Source organism: Numida meleagris, chromosome 5 (genome assembly GCF_002078875.1).
Source record: "Numida meleagris isolate 19003 breed g44 Domestic line chromosome 5, NumMel1.0, whole genome shotgun sequence".
Classification (NCBI taxonomy): domain Eukaryota; kingdom Metazoa; phylum Chordata; class Aves; order Galliformes; family Numididae; genus Numida; species Numida meleagris.
In genome coordinates this window covers 62,335,722-62,351,958 of record NC_034413.1, presented here as the reverse complement: position 1 = coordinate 62,351,958, position 16,237 = coordinate 62,335,722, and the positions used below count along the sequence as shown (strand labels likewise).

The following is a 16,237-nucleotide window of genomic DNA, read 5'->3' as shown; positions in this document are numbered from 1 at the left end:
CCGCCGTTCTCCTCCGTTCCCCATCGCCCTGCTCCGGGCATGTGAGCCGCTCCCTCCAGCCCCAGCAGCACACCCCGCTCCCCGTCCCGTCCGCAGCGCCATGCCGGCAGCCTGCGCCCTGCTGCTGCTGCTGGGGCTCGGGCTGGCCCCGCCGGCCGGGTCGCTGCCCCTCGCTCCCCCCCGGCGCCTTCCTCCTCCTCCTCCGCCGCCGCCGCAGCCGCCCCGCAGCCGCCTCGGCCGCCCCTGCTCGCCGCCCGCCGCGGGACACGGCCGCCCGGGTGAGTGGGGACACGGGGAGGGACGGCGGGTCGGCTCCTGCTCCACGCGTGGGCTGCCCTTGCTGCCCGGCCCCGCGTTCTTAAAGGGTGGCTCGGGATTGCTAAGGGAACCTACGGGAGAAGGCGTCAACGCGCTGCCGGGAGCGAGTGGGCTCGGAGGCTGCGTGGGTGCCCACCCGCCGACACCCAGCCCGCTCCGGGTCTCCCTACAGCCTCCCCAGTGCTGCACCCCCTGCCCGGCACTCCGCTCCGTGCAGCTGCTCTGGGAGCAGTCACTGGTTGGTGCTTGGCGGTGATGCTGAGCCTGCTTCCAGCACGGGCAAGCAGAGGGCAGGCTGCTTTTTGCACAGGAAAAGCAGAGCTCGCTCTGGTTGTCGCCCCATAAGCGGGTTTACTTGTTTGCCAACGGAGGCACAGCGCAAAGCCCTGGGAGCGCTGGTGCCTGAGGGTGATGCAGAGGAGTGCAGCTGGGCACCTGCCTGATGGGCATGACTGAACTTCAGCTTTCGGTCCCTGATGGGAAGAGAATGCCATGCTCTGCGGCTAAGTTTGCTTTTTTTTCAAGCTAGAAAACTTCAGGAAACGTGGCAAAACTGTAACACTTGAGTTACCTTCACGTGCCCGAAGTGTGATGCTGTAGGATCGCGCTGTCCCTGGTCATCAAGGTGTGTGGCTGGGGACGTGCCTGCAGTGGCTCGGAGCTGCTCACCAGCGGGGTGCGAGCAGCCTGGGGACCACGAGGCCGCAATGAAGGGGACCTGGGGCTGTCCCACCCCGTGACAGAGCTCCAAGGGCCCCTTCCAGCCAGCGGCGAGGTCAGCGCTGCTCACCTGCTCCGGGCTCGGGGAGATGGACCCTGCAACTGCCTGCACATGTCCTCGGCTGCTGTTTGGTGAGAGATGCGAAAGTACTCCGTTTCATCTCAGATTGCTATCTGGCGTCTTTTCCTGTGACCTTGGTGACTCCTGAGAGCCGACGGAGGAATGCGTCGCCTTTGCTGGAGCCTGAAAAGCTCCCTCCAGCCCTCTGCCGGGAAACGAATGGGTGCGGGCGCGAGGCTCGCGGCTACAGGTGGCTCACGGTGCGCGTCAGCCCCGAGCCAGGAGGAGTGATAGCAGCGAATGGCACACGCAACAAATGGCACCGCGTGCCGACAGCTGCGGTGGGGTCACTGCGAGTCACAGCTCCGCGCTGTCCGTCGAGGGTCGGTGCCGGGGTGGGATCTCCTGAGGGGCCCTCGGGCCAAGCTGTAGGCACAGGAGGGACCGCTGTGGTCTGTATCTCGCCAACGCTTCCACCGCCCCGAGGAGTCCTTCAGAAGGAGAATGGGACAGAGGTGGCACTGAGCCCCCGGTGCAGTCCCTGTGGAGCAAGGGAAACAGAGGTGCGTCATTCCCATCTCACGTATGGGAATAACACCCTGCTGCGCCCAGCGGGACGCCAGCCCTGTGGCTCCGTGAGGCTGGGAAACGAGGTTGGGAACGACCTGGGAAGGAACCGCCTGGGATGGGGTGTTCGCGAGGATGTCCCTTCGCACCAAAGTGGCGTTTTGCCACCAGAACTGCTTTGGATTTCCCATTGTGTTTTGGGCGGCTCCGTGCTGTCTCACCGACGCGGAGAGGTGCAGGATGCTGCTTCATTCGCAGCTGGTGCTGCGGGAGGGTGCGTCATTCGTTCTGCAGGCTGAGGCCCCTGGGCTTGGATAGGCTTAGCGTTGCTCCTTCAGGTTGGATGAATTAAAAGGCACACACCCACACACACACACACACACAAAAATAAAAGGAGGGGAAAAAAAAAAGGAAGGGAAGAGGTGCTGTTGTGCTGGACTCGCCTGGATTTTTCAATTTTCCTGTAGCAAACACCAGAGCCACTCCACACCTCTCAGGATCACAGCGTTTGGGCAGCTTTTTGCAGGCTGCTTTTCCCAAGCAGCAATCACCGCTTTAGGATCGTTCCGTTTGCTGTTGTTATTTTGCGTGGCTGCAGCCCGTGGTGCAGCCATTCCCCTCCCTGGGGGATGCTGGTTTTGGGATGGAGAGTTTGTTTGAGAGGAACGAGGCTCCTCCCCATCCTCACAGCCATCCAGCACGATGTGCTCCCTTCTCCTGTTAGGGATCCCAGTTTTAGGGTTAGAAACCTTCCCCAACGCAGCTCCCAGGCTGCAACCCCATGCAATGAGTCTGGGCACAGAATCACGGAATGGCTTTGGGTTGGAAGAGACGGCCACATGCTGGCACCTGTCTCAGTGCCTCTCTGCTGTTGGAGTGGTACAAAGAAGCTCTAAGGGCAGACTGATGCAAGGGATCAGAAGGTGCTCCAAGCAAATTTAAAGATTGCTCGCTTGTTATATTCCCCTGATGGCGTGGGATAGATAATCCATGCAGCTGGTGGGCAAGCTTGTCACGAGCCCTCAGTACCCCAAACACAGGCTGTTATTTACATCCGATTGAAGATGTAGGTCACACAATGCGCTTTTCTTTTGCCTGATCAGCTGAGCATAAAAGGCAGAATCCAATTTCCAGTGGAAACAGACCTGATTACAAATTCAAATTTTTATTTCTCTGAGCAGTTTTGCAACATTTGCATTGTAATTTGCTGTTTCCATAAATATTAGAGGTTGATTTGCTGGGATATTCATCTGGAGCAGATGCATGAGGGCTACAAGCAGAGGCTCAGGGAGGGAATGAAGTCTATGGGTAGCTGTCAGTAGAAAGTGAGGTTCTTCAGGCTGGTGAAGAGGAGGCTCAGGGGAGACCTTATGGTCTCTACAGCTCCCTGAAAGGAGGTTGTGGCGAGGTGAGGGTTGGCCTCTTCTCCCAAGTAACAGCCATAGGATGAGAGGTGATGGCCTCAAGTTGTGCCAGGAGAGGTTCAGGTAGGACGTTAGGAAACATTTCTCTGAAAGAGTGGTGATGCATTGGAGCAGGCTGCCCAGGGAGGTGGTGGAATCACTGTCACTGGAGGTGCTCAAGAACGGTGGACATGTGGCACTGTGGCACATGGTCAGTGAGCATGGGTCAGCGGTTGGTCTTGGTGATCCTAGAGGTCATTTCCAACCTTATTTATTCTATGATAGTGGGTTTGTTGCATCTGGCCACCTTCCCTCTTGCCCTCTTTGCCAATGTGTGTGCACAAGCAGCCAGCCATGCATTTGTAATGCCCCTGTGCTGTACCATAGCATCCTGCTGTGGCTGACGGCTCTTTGATTATGCAGAGAGCTCGTGTTCATCCTTTCGGGCTGAAATCATTCGAATCAGAGGACAAGGAGAGAACTTTCCCACCCAAAAGGGAAATGATGTTGTGTTACTGAGCGGCCAGCCCAAGTTATAATATAATCTTAGAAAAATGCAGTTCCCTCGAGTAAAGGAAGCTCTGTAAACTTCAGCTCCTCCAGGCTGCCCGCGGAGCTGTTGCCTGCACTGTGGAAGTGCTGCAGTCAAAGCAGGGTGCTCAGCAGAAAGTGGGGATAAGAACCAGTTCTGCTTACAACAAGGACCTGTGTTAAGGTCAGAGTGCAGTGAGGTCCGTAGTGCAGGTGTTAGGATGCTGGGTCCCATCCCTTCCCTGCTGTCAGCTTTCTCTTGGTGCTGTGTGTGGCGGGCCCATCCTGAAGAAGTGGCAGCTGGAGCGGGGTGAAACAGCTGCTGGGTTTTATTGATGGGGATGCTGGGGTTAGAAGTCCGCTTGTGTGAAAGTGGGGCAGAAGATAGTTCACTTTTGGGCTGTCAGCATTTAGGCAGAGAGAAAGAGATGTTAAACCCATGTAAAATTCAGGAGGAATAGAAATATCTTTTATTTGGTGAACGAAGTGCACAAGCCAACCCATCTCTCGTGCTGGTGTCCACATCCAGTCCTGCTGTGACTCTGGATGAAGGCATTTGGCATCACCTGTCCTCCATGGAGGGGCTTTTCAGGGGGCTTCGGTGGACAAATACCCTGCTCTGTCCCAGTGCTGAGTCCTCTGGTAACTGGTTTTGCAGCTGGTGCTGTGAGCATCTCCCCTGCTGCTGTCAGCACCTCGGCTGTGGGTGATGCTGCACCATTGCCAAAAATCTGCACTGAGAGCTGCAGAAGGTTTGGCTTTCTGTCCCGAAGGGCCCAGCTAGCTCCTGGGGCTGTCGTTAGAGAGAGAGAAAGGAGCTCATGGCTGTGAAGGCAGTAGGAAATGCCCTTTTTAACTTGAAGCTGATTTATCTGGGGAGGGGCTGCACCTCCCCTAGGATGGGGGGTGGCTGCCCTGACACCCCCATGGCCAGCACATGCATGTTTGGGACATTTTTCAGAGTGTTTTTCTGCATACTTTGGACATCATTTTCCTTTCTGCCGCCCCGAGGTTCCCTCTGGGATCTCCAGACTGCGGAGGGAACTCTGTGCAGGGATTTTGGATACACGGGCAGCCTCTTGTGGACCCATGGTAGCGAAGGGGGGGCTTCGCTTCGCTGCTGTGTTTGCTCAGGAGCTTTCACAGCACCCTGCCTCAGCAGCCACGGGAGGAACTTGGGGGCTGCGCAGCACAATCACCCGCGTCACCGCCTGTCGGGACGCTGCCGGTAACACCCTTCCTCCGGTGGAAAATCTCTGAAGCCCCGAGGAGCGGTGCGAAACATCACACTGTGCTGGGGCTGGGGTGAATGGTGTGACCTCGGGGGTTTCGCCTCGGTGCTGGTGGCAGCCCCGTAGCACATTGCTGCAGCCCAGCAGGGCTGGTGTGGGGGAGAACGGCGCTTCTGGGGCGCGTGTAAGTTGGAGTTCGGGTGTTTGAAGGGTTTGGGCTTTGGCTCTGTAAAGGCACAAGGCGGGGCTTGGAAGGGAGCTGAAGCCATCTCCCCTTGCAGGATCGCCCCAAAGATGGTTATCTACAGCATTTTCAGACATTTACTCCGGGGAAGGGTTTCTCAGCATCTCTGAATAGTGGTTTGGCTGAGCCTGTGCCATTATCGGTAAGAGAACACTTTCTTATCAGGGAAACCGTAGCAGCTGGTAGCTAAAGCTTCTGGGAAGAAAGACATACAAGCGCTGGCCAGGTTTGTCCCAGCATAGCTGTGAGATCTCCCGAGCTGACAAGTGGAGGTGGTTTAGGAGGTAACACAAAAGGGAGGAATGCGCTGAGCTCATGCTTAGCGCTGCCATGCGAATGCACGGCCAGGAGTGCGAACCTCGGCAAACAAACTGCACGGTTCGCTATCCCTGCCATCAAGGGCCGTGACTGTGGAGCACAGTCCTGCTCTTGTAACTCATCCTTTATCTCAGGGCTGGAGCTGGGCACAATTGTGCCTGTGTCTGGGGGACGAGGAGCAGGGTTTCGGTGGCTGTGGCTCACAAAGGCGTCCTTAGAGAGCTCCTCACCCCTGGTACCGGCCTGGGAGAGCTCAAAGGAAAGAATATTCATCATTGTTGGATTTGGGTTCGGTTACAGGACTCATGATAATTCTTTCAGGGACGTTATCGGCTCTTTCAGCAGATGCAGAATGGGGCTGCGGGATGAAAGCGGCAGCCAGCCCTGCAGATAAAAGCCCTTTGAAAGGGACATTTCTTAGGAGGGAAACTTGATCAGGGGGCACAGAGTCACCGTGAAGGTGTTTTCAGAGGCGTGGGTAGGGGCAGCCCTACAGGCCTCGCTTTGCAGCCCCATACCGAGGCTGTGGGCAAACTGGCCCTCACCACCCACAGGGCTCGGCTCCTGTGCAGGCCTCAAACCAGGGAAGCCATGGGTCTCATGGGGAGCACAGCGATGGTGGGCAGAGGCCTGGCCTGGAGCTCTCAGCTTGGTGGCCTGGAGGCCTTCCCCCCCTCCAGCCCAGTTAGCAGCCCTCAGCTCCCAGGTTGGCCGTGTGCTCCCAACCAATTCCTATGCAATGACTGAACACGTTCCTCCCCTCCCAGCGTGATGCTGCTTCGAAAATCCCTCCAAAAAAAAAAAAAAAAAAAAAGCAACAAGATCCTATTTAAGCCCTAATGTGGCACCAAACTTCTGTTCAGTGCCATCCACTCCACTCATGCCACTGCCATGGCTCTGGTTTAAACCGAGCTCTGCAGCTGCTGCTCTCTCCCCCACCATGGGCACAGCCCATGTGCTGGCAGAAGGGCTCACACGGCTCCTACCCCACTTCCATCCCAAACTGAGCGGGCCCGCTGGTATCCAAGCCAGCCTGCCAACACCAGTGGTTGGTTCTTCTTCCCTGCAAGCTCTGCTTAAGTCAAATCCAAGGCACTGAGCTTATACCGGGAGTAAATAAGCTGCGCTGGGTGACTTCTGTTACACATGAGGTCAGGCAGAATGAGCTAATGCTCCCTTCTGGCCCTGAACGAAATGAAAGGCTCAGAAAGTGGAGTCCCACGATGCGTGGGCTGCTCTCACCCCACCTTGGAGCAGCCCCTCTGCCCCGACAGGCCACGGACACGTGTGGGGCAGCTGCTGGGAGCTGGGTGCTGCAGGGAGGCTGTGTGCCCTCATTAGCATTTGATGGGTAATTAATCTGGCCTTGCCAGCAGCAGGGCCACCTTCCCCTGAACTATTGTCCTAGCGAGCCCTGGGTGAGATTCATAACAATCGCAAACCCTGCAGGCAAACACCACGGTTCCATTATTTCCTTATTTGTGTGAGGAAGGGCTGTCTTATAAGTGAACTTGTGAGCCCATGAAAGCCAGCAGCAGCCTCGTCCTGCACTCCCGACCCTCGTTCCACCTCCTCTCGCCAGCGCTGTGCGCGCTCATGGAGCTGCCGTAGCTATTTTCTTTTATTTTTTTTCCTTTTTTTTCCCAATTTTTTTTTTTTTTTTTTGCAGCCAGGATGTTTTTTCTTGCCTTTTTATTGTTCCAGTGACCTAGCAACTGCGCTGCGGTGGAGCCCTGCCAGCAGACTTCCTCCCCGCGCCGTCTGACGGTCTCCAGCAGCACTGTCCTCGGATGGGAGCGAACGCTGCAGCCCGTGCTGGTGGCTTTGCTCAGGAACACTCCAGGGGGACCTTAAATCCCTGGAAAGAGGAGCGAGGAGCGCTGCGTGGGTGACTTTCCCTGGTGCATTGCTGTCAGGGAGCAGCCTGGAGGATTTAAAGAGGGAACGAAGTGTCTGCCAGCTGCGTGCTTCTGGCTCCAGGGGGGTTGCCGGAGTTTCTGTGTGGGTATGGGGAGCTTATTAGAAATAGATTTGTATTTGAAAGTGTTTTCCAAAGGCTCGACTATAAAAGAGGGCTTTTTAAAATTCAGTTTCCAGAAGTTGTGTGAAAGTAACAGCTGATAACTAGAGGCTCGAGGTGCTGCTCTGACTCTGGGTTGATGATGCCCACCAGTGTGGGTCCCAGAGACCTGTGTGTTAAGCCCAGATTGTCCAAGCGGACAGGCAGGACGTGCAGGTTCCTGGGCTGGCGGTGGCACTGTTTGGAACACCAAATGGAGAGGCTGGAAAGCCCTGGGTAAGCAGGACAGCATCCTGTCCTCGTGGCGCGGGTTTTGTTCTTGGCCTTTGGAGGCGGCCCCCGGTTTGTACGTGTTCTTTATTTCATTGTACCTTCTGTCTGGGCTGCAGGGCACTGCTTTTAAAAGGAATTTCTGGAGTTTTTGCTTTTCTTGTGGTAGCTCTGAGCACGGAGCTCTGGAATCATGAGCACAGAGTGACTAGAAAGGGTAGAAAGCAAACCCAGCCCTTATCATCCTCAGCGGTTGTGCAGCCCCAGGGTGGTAGCGCAGCCTGAGCCCAGCCCCCAAGCATCTGCCCCCATAGCTGCATGGACAGATGGACACCAGCAGACAGACAGCCACCAGCATCCCAGCTGCTGCCGCCCACTCTGGGGGCCTTGAATCCCACAGGGGCTGTGGCTGGCATGAAGCCCTGGCTGCGATGGGTTGGAGCAGTTGGTGGCTGGAGAAATCCTTCCTCCTTATTCCTCGTCATGGAGGGGGAAAGCGGCTGCGAAGCTGGAAGAATTAGTGAGAAGGGTTAAGCGCATGTGGTGAAAAACCTCTTGCATTCTTCCCGTGCTTAGTGCACACGAGGGACCTGCTCGAAGCAACATTATCGGCATGTTTACGCTGAGCTGACCAGTCTAGAGCATGAACATTTTTTTAAGCTCCAGTTTTCCTCCTCCCCCAACTCCTCGAGCTGCTCCTTTCAGGGCAAGAACAAGGAAGGAAACTGAAAATCCCAGCGCGCCCTAGAAGGTCCAGATTTAGGGCTGCAGCTTTTGTTCGCACAACCCCGCTTGGCTCCTAAGCGGCCTCCGCCCATGATCCCGACATCCGCAGCCGCGCTCCCCACGCAGCGCCGTGCCCCCGCTCCTCCTCCTCCTGCTGAGCCCGCGCTCCTTCCTCGGCTTTGCCTCCCGCCAGCCGGGAGTTTTCTAAGTTTAGATGACTTTTTCCCCACCCCGAGCCTCGGGTGATGCTGAGATGATGCAACTCCGCAGATGTGGGCTCTGCACTTGCAGCCACGTTGCTGCCGGAGGAGGCTGCGTTGCACTGTGTTCGGATCAGTGCCGGACGGTCCCGAGGATGTCTGTGAGATGCTGCAGTGCTGTGGTTTTTGGTGTTGTGGTGTACTATGGATGAGGACACAGCCAGGGCTGAGCCTTCACCACCTGTCCCTGCATAGAATCATGGATGTGAGCCAGCAGTGTGGCCTCAGAGCCCAGAAAGCCAACTGTGTCCTGGGCTGCATCCAAAGCAGCACGGCCAGCAGGGTGAGGGAGGGGATCCTGCCCCTCTGCTCTGTGCTGTGAGAGCTCACCTGGAGCACTGCGTCCAGAGGTGGAGTCCTCAGTACAGGAGAGACGTGGATCTGTTGGAGCGCATCCAGAGGAGGGCCACAGAAATGATCCCAGGGATGGAATGTCTCCCTGCGAGAACAGGCTGAGAGCTGAGGCTGTTCAGCCCCAAGAAGAGAAGGCTACAGGCAGACCTGAGAGCGGCCTGTCAGTATCTGAAGGGAGGGCTGTAAGAAAGAGGGGGAAAGACACTTTAGCAGGGTCTGCTGTGATAGGATAAGGGGAAATAGTTTCAAACTAAAGGAGAGGAGATTTACATTGGATATAGGGAAAAAGTGTTTTATAATAAGGGTAGTGAAGCACTGGAACAGGTTGCCCTATCTCTGGAGACATTCAAGGTCAGGCTGGATGGGGCTCTGAGCAGCTGATGGAGCTGTAGGTATCCCTGTTCATTGCTGAGGGGTTGGACCAGATGGTCTTTAAAGGTCTCATCCAACTCAAACTCTCTTGTTAAGGACAATTGTTATTGTCCAACCCCAGCCCATCCCCACCATGCCCACTGACCATGTCCCTCAGTGCCACATCTCCATGGTTCTTGAACACCTCCAGGGACGGTGACTCCGCCACCTCCCTGGGCAGCCTGTTTCTCCGTGCCTGGTTGGGTCACACTGTGGCTGGACACCCAAAACCACCCAGCAGGTCCCTGTGTGTTTCCAGCCAACCCAAGGCCTTAGGAAATCTGCTGGAATCTGATCTGTTTGTCCTGGCCACGCTGTAACTCAGCTCCCCAAACCAGCCGGCTTGATATTGCTTGCAAAGAGAGCTGCTTGCAGCCTTGCTCTGCCCGGTGAGCATCAGGACTAGTTTTAATGGGAAGCGCAAACACTGGTCCCACAGGTGGCATGATGACTTCTGGCTGGGAGCAAAATATTTCTCTTGATGGCTGTGGTTGTGCGGGCTTTAAAGGCGGGATGTGGATGGAGCACATAGGGGTCAGTGTTTGGCCAGTTTCTTTGGGTTCCTCATGTTGTACTCCAGGCTGTTTGCTGGAGGCTTGGGGCCAAGGCTCATCCCACTTGCCATCATGTTCAGAGGGACTTTGGGGAAGTGGTAATTGCACCAGGGGCTCTTGTGCTCATGGTCACCTGCGTGCTTCTGGAAGGGCTGCAGAGCATGGGATGCCAGGGTTATCCACACCATCGTGTCTCCCCTTTGTCCTGTGATGGGCACGTGGTGCCTGACTTTTTATTTTTGCTCTCCTCTGAAGATTTATTCCTCCTCACACGCACAAAACATGAGGGGGTGCTGAATGCCTTTGCTCCTGCACGCAGAGGTGGGTTTTGACATTTGGCACCATGGACCAATCCAATTTACACTGGTGCGAATCCAAAACTAAATGTCATGGCTGTGTTATGATTATGCAAAACTTTTCTCTAGTGCAAATGAGCTCAGAGCTTGGCCTCGCACATCAGCACCAATGGGATTTTCATTTTTCTTCGCTCTTCCTTTCAGTCATCAACAGCGGCCATCAGATGAAGAGAAGCCTGGATGTGGCCATGAGGACCTCCAGCTCTGTCGTGGGGGACGTGGAGATCACCACGGTGCTGCTCGGCACCAGGCAAGGGGCAGAGCACACTGTCACCCCTGCCAGCACCAGAACTTTCTCCCTGCAACAAGGAGGGGGCATGAGGAGCAGCCCCCCTGGCCCCGGCCCCCCTCCTGGTGAGTTCTGAAGTTCAGATTCCCACGTGCTGCTTGCCCTGTCCCTATTTCCGGTTTTTCCTTATCACCCTTGGGTGAGATAAGCGTCTCACTGGGATATGGGCGTAGAGGATGTCTTTAGTTCTCTAATTCCTCATGTTCTCCTGGTTGAGGACTGCAGCAGGAGCGCATCCCAGACAGATGCCAGGCTGCCAGCTGCTAGGTGTCCTGGTGGAGCACTCCCCACCTTTCATGTTTGTGGTGGTTTGCAAAAAATCCAGATTTCTCTTACTATGCACAAATTCAGACAGATTTTGAAATAGTGACATGTTTTGGTGATGGAAACCCTCTGTTCCCAGCCATCCCTCTGGCAGCATGCTCTGTGCTAAATACAGGAAATGTGGGAAATGCTGCTGTGACCCTATTTATTGCATAGGGTAGCACCAAGTACCACTATGGGTGATACTGCTGCAACCCCAACCTGCTCAGCAGGAAGATGAATTTCTCTCTTCTCCCTTGCCCTTTGCAGCTGCTGGAAGCCAGGCGAGAGGCAGGAGGGCACTGGCTTCTCCTGGTCACCCTGTAGACATGGAGAGGACGCTGACGCCGGGACCAGCTCTGTCCTCATCCCCAGCATTGCAGGCCCACAGCGTACTCCCCAGCACCCCTGTGCCCAGCTCCCCGGGTCAGCCCCCCTCCTCTCCCCATCCTCCCAGCATCCAGACTGGTGCAGGAGGCACCACACTGCATCCTGAGGATACTGCATGGAGTTCTGCAAGCACCGAGCTCACAGGATCACCCACCTCCAAAAACGCTTCTAGAGGTGAGCCCTGCTGGTCCCTGGGTTTGTGTTACAGCTTCAGAACGTCTCTGGAAGCCTCTGTGTAGCTTTTGCTTTCTTGAACCAGTGCTGTGTTTTGCATGCAGTTGGTAGAGCCAGGCTGTTTGGCCAGGATTTGGAGTGGGATGGGTGGCAAGAAAACAACTTTTAATTGAAACTTTTCAGTGGGTGAGCTGGGTTACCCCACCATTGTAGGCTTTTCCCTAGGGCCCTCAGTGCAGTGCATCGTGATAGTGAGCCAAGGTTCTTGCATGAGCAGTAACTTAGGTCACCCTGAATGGAAGAGATTCATGCCTTTCCAAAAGAGCACTTTGTCCAGATTGAAAACTTCCTTTGCTTAATATGCATACGTGCAGTGTAAGCATCTGGGAAGAAAATGGATCCATCTGTTTATAATTTCATACACATAAATCGAGCTCTTTTATTCTGCCATAGCCGCTGGAAGCAGCTACCAACCATCCGATGGCTCATCACTGGAGAAGAGAATTTGGGGTTTCCATGCCACCAGTGACTCCATGACCACCACTGCCACTGGAGGCACAGGGAGGATGCCATGGTCTCTGCCCGCCAGCACCACCCTGGTCCATCCGGCAGAGATTTCCACCTCTGGTGCCAAAACCATTGAGCCTCCAGACTGGACCTTGTCTCCTGGGCTGCCTTTGGGAGCAGGGGCCAGTGGTGGCACAGGGGCCACCGTGTCCTCCGCAGACCTGCTGCTTGCCGATTCGGGCAGCACTTCCACGCGTGAGTTTTGATGGCTAGCTATATAACTCAGAACATTATTTAAAGAGTCTTTATAAACAAAATACATCCTTTCTATTTTAAAGAAAAGGAGGAATAATATTGTACTTGGCACATTCTGTACGTTTAAAAACATTTCACAGAAATGAAAGTATGGATAAATATTATTCTAGTTGGAAGAGGAGGATAGATTTTCTTTGAAAACTTTCAGTAGAATTTTGCAAGCTATTACTTCAGGAGTTCCTGTGTGGAGATTGGTTTTTCCCTGCGCTAATGATTTCCCAGTAGTAAATATTCACACATACACTGTCTGCTGGGATGAAACCTTCCCAGCTGTTTCAGTTTGTGCAGTTTTCTATTTCTTTTCTCCTTTCTCAGCCTCTCACGGCAGTCAAGAACCCAAGAGCATCCCAACTGCTGGAGAGGTGATGCTGCGCTCAGACGCGTCCACTGTGCTCGACAACATGACAGTGGGGACCCTGGGTTCCTCTCCAAGCTCTGCCACCAGCCCTGACCCCACCAGCATTTTGGGGGGCACTTTGTCCTCCTCCAAGGCTGGGACACATGGAGCTGGCAGCTGGCAGGGAGGCACGGACCTCACCACGCAGCCCCGAGAACCTTTGCTCACCAGCTCATTCTCCACCTCTGGACGTACATTTGCAGGTAGGTGGTTTGTTCTGAAAGATGGCTGCTGTGTGGTTGAGCTGGGTTTTGCATCACTGACTTTGCATTGTTCTCCTGTAGATATCGCCATCAGTTGGTGCTGGATGTGTGGCTGCACTGGGATGAGGGGAAGGTTGGGAGCAGTGTTCAGCTTTTGGTTGAAAAACTGAAAAATATGGGTGGCCTAGTTGTTCTTGAAACTCCCATACTGAGAAAAGCAGTCACTATTCATAAGTAGATACGTATATAAAGACCACCCATCATACATACAACTCTGTATGCATTGATCAAATCTGGTTTTCTTCTATCTCAGGTGTCAGAAGCAGCCACCAGCCAACTGACACATCAACAACAGAGGAAGAAACCTCAGCGTCCTCTGCCACCAGTGCTTACATTTCGGCCACGGCCACCGGCACCGGGGGGAGGCCACCGAGGTCTGCCACAAACAGCAGTGGATGGGCAGCAGAAGTCTCTGCTTCCAGCAGTGGTGTGACCGGGACCTCAGGCACTGTCAGATCCTCACCTACCTTTTCTGTAAGAGAGACCTATGGAGCTCCTGCGTCCAGAGAAACAGCAGCTTCCAGCCAGCCTGAAGCAATGCCTTCATTGCCGCTCTCTCCCTCTACTGCAGAAGGTCCTTCCACAGGTGGGGGAGAAAAAGGAGGATGGTCACTTTATCCTACACTACCTGCACATCTCAAAACATATTACGACTGTATAGAATATACATTTAAGGAGGAAAAAATTTGGTTTGGTGTTTTTACAGAAAAGGCACACATATGAAAAGTTTCCTTGGGCCAAGAAAAATTTACTTTCAAATCATTTCAAAATTCTTTGCCATTTCGAGTTGCTATCACTATTTCTTTGATAAGGGAACTAAGCAAGTGGAGATTCAGCTGTGTTCCCGCGATCCCAGGGACCAGAATTCAGGTCCTGTGTTGTTCCGCATGGGCCATGCTACTTCCCAAAACCCAAACCAGCTTTAGGGCAATTTCTATGTTGTCTTAGGTCCTTCGTTCTGTTCTTTGCTCCTGGACCCGGTTGCGGTGCTGAAGGAATCCAATCCCTGTGAGCTCATTCCTTCATGACCTGTTCTCCCTGCCCCTTTGCTGTTCAGCATTATGCCAGTCTGACCTGAATTCCAGGCTTATCTGGCTTGTTATGAGATGTGTTTGTTCTAGCAGCATGGAGTGCCCTCAGTCACTTAATGGTGAAATCAAGTGCAAGGTGTAGTAGTTCAACAGTTTGTACATAACAGTACTTTTTGTGGCATCAAACCACATTTTTTTACAAGAAAAATTTCTGTGGGAAGGAGTCACATCTTTGGAAATTCTGTTTTCTCTAGATTGGCATCTTCTCGGATTTTCTACCTATGCATGTACTTGCTGTTTCTGAGTGCTACTGGAAGAAAGCTCATCTGTTTATTTATAGTTTTGCATTTGTAATTTTTTTCTTTCTCATATCTCAGCTTCCAGAAGCAGCCACATGCCATTTAGCACCCTGGCCACAGAGAAGAGAGCTGATTTCCACGCCACCAGTGACTCCATGTCCACCACAGCCACCAGAGGCACAGGGAGGACGTTGCGGTCTCTGCCCGCCAGCACCACCCTGGTCCATCCGGCAGAGATTTCCACCTCTGGTGCCAAAACCATTGAGCCTCCAGACCGGACCTTGTCTCCTGGGCTGCCTTTGGGAGCAGGGGCCGGTGGTGGCACAGGGGCCACTGCATCCTCCCCAGGGTCACTGCTTGCCATTTCAAGCAGTGCTTCCACAGGTGAGCTCAGGCTGTCCCCAGGGGCCTCATCTTGTAGGCTTCAGATTCCCACTCTGTGTGAAGGAGTGAGGGAGATGTTAGAATCATAGAATCATTTCAGTTGGATGAGTTTCCCAACACTAAGGTCACTGAGTCCAACCGTTAATGTAGCACTGCCAAGTCTACCACTGACCCACATCCCTAAGAACCACATCTACACATTAAATACGTCCAGGGATGGTGACTCAACTACTTCCCTGGGCAGCCTATTCCAATGCTTCACAACCCTTTCAGTGGATAATTTTTTCCTAATGCCCAACTTGAACCTTCCCTGGTGAAATCTGAGGCTATTCCCTCTCATCCTGTCACTTGTTCCTTGCGAGAAGAGATCCGCTCCACCTCACTACAACATCCTTTGAGGTAGCTGTAGAGACCAATAAGGTCTCTCCTGGGCCTCCTTTTCTCTAGGAGGTGCTGGGCAATGCTTTGGGGCATTGTGAAGGAGCATTTCAGCTTCAGCACACCAGCGCTCCCGCCTCTTGTTTTTGGTGCCCTCTTCAGGGTGCTGTCCTGTGAGCAGCCTTTCCCCACATCCTTGGGTTGGAGTGGGTTGTGTCTTCTCAGATGAATTCTCCAGGTTTAAGTCTCCTCCCACCTTGTATCTGTACCCAGTTTGTCAGCATGAGGGTGGAGATAGAAGAGAGCAGGCCCATTTGCCTGTACTTTAGTATGTATAAATCCAATTTGTATCGTTTCCCAGCCGAAGGGGCTACAACCTCAGCCAGGGGAGGAAGCCTACCCGACGCTTCTGTCACCAGCACACCCGGCTCGGTGATGGCCACCAGCAGTGGGAACAAGACCACAGAGCCCGTGGTAGACACCAGCGCAGGCAGCTCTGCTCCCGCTCCAGCTGGCACCAGCTCCCTGGATGTAGTCCTTCTGCTGTCTTCTGTGACAGAGCCTGGCAGTCAGGGGGATGTCTCACAGGGTGATGCTGACCTCGGTGAGCTTCCAACGAAGCCGCTGCCTGTGTTTCCTCCTGGTATTTCAGTGCCGTCATCCTCACCAAGTTCTTCAGGTGGGTTGTGTGGGTCTGCCATGAAGAGTCTCCCACCCGAGTTACTACCCTTCCTTTCTGGTTTTAAGCTAGATTGCCATTGTAATCACGCCAGTTTGTAGCAAAGGGAGCCTGAGCACTGCAGGATTGATGAGTTATTTGCCTTTGCACTGAGGCAGAGCTTTTCCTGTCAGGAAGTGGACAGCCAAGCAGCTTTTCAAGACCACACATATAGACTGTGATGGAGCAACCATTTGAACTCCACCCTCAAACCAAGGACTGGGTTCCCACCGCCCAGCTCTTAATATTTCAACATCTAGTTTTCAAGCATGTCTTTTTTTTTCCCCTGCATTTGAAATTCTGACTTTTTCCAAGAGTGGGCACATCCTGAGCTCCCTGGCCACCAGCTCACACCTCTGTGGTGAGCAGGTCAGAAGTCCTGGCCTGCAGGATGTGCAGCTGGAGGCAGCTCTGCCTGGGCTGCTCGCCTTTCTCCCTGTTAAA

General features: G+C 54.0%; 1 protein-coding gene and 1 long non-coding RNA gene across 4 annotated transcripts in view; one reads left to right on the top strand and one right to left on the bottom strand.

Annotated features, from left to right (window-relative positions):
• Positions 1-3,081, bottom strand: part of LOC110399554 — a 7,679-nt gene extending 4,598 nt beyond the window's left edge. For both annotated transcript variants that reach the window (XR_002439276.1, XR_002439277.1), the window contains exon 1: positions 890-3,081. This is a non-coding gene — a long non-coding RNA (uncharacterized LOC110399554). The remainder of the gene's footprint in view (positions 1-889) is intronic.
• Positions 1-16,237, top strand: part of HEG1 (heart development protein with EGF like domains 1) — a 36,363-nt gene continuing 20,126 nt past the window's right edge. For both annotated transcript variants that reach the window (XM_021398455.1, XM_021398457.1), the window contains exons 1-8: positions 1-278; positions 10,490-10,699; positions 11,208-11,501; positions 11,955-12,263; positions 12,639-12,923; positions 13,237-13,569; positions 14,392-14,697; positions 15,437-15,754. In XM_021398455.1, the coding sequence (XP_021254130.1) occupies positions 101-278; positions 10,490-10,699; positions 11,208-11,501; positions 11,955-12,263; positions 12,639-12,923; positions 13,237-13,569; positions 14,392-14,697; positions 15,437-15,754 (2,233 nt within the window). In that variant the 5' untranslated portion in view covers positions 1-100. The remainder of the gene's footprint in view (positions 279-10,489; positions 10,700-11,207; positions 11,502-11,954; positions 12,264-12,638; positions 12,924-13,236; positions 13,570-14,391; positions 14,698-15,436; positions 15,755-16,237) is intronic.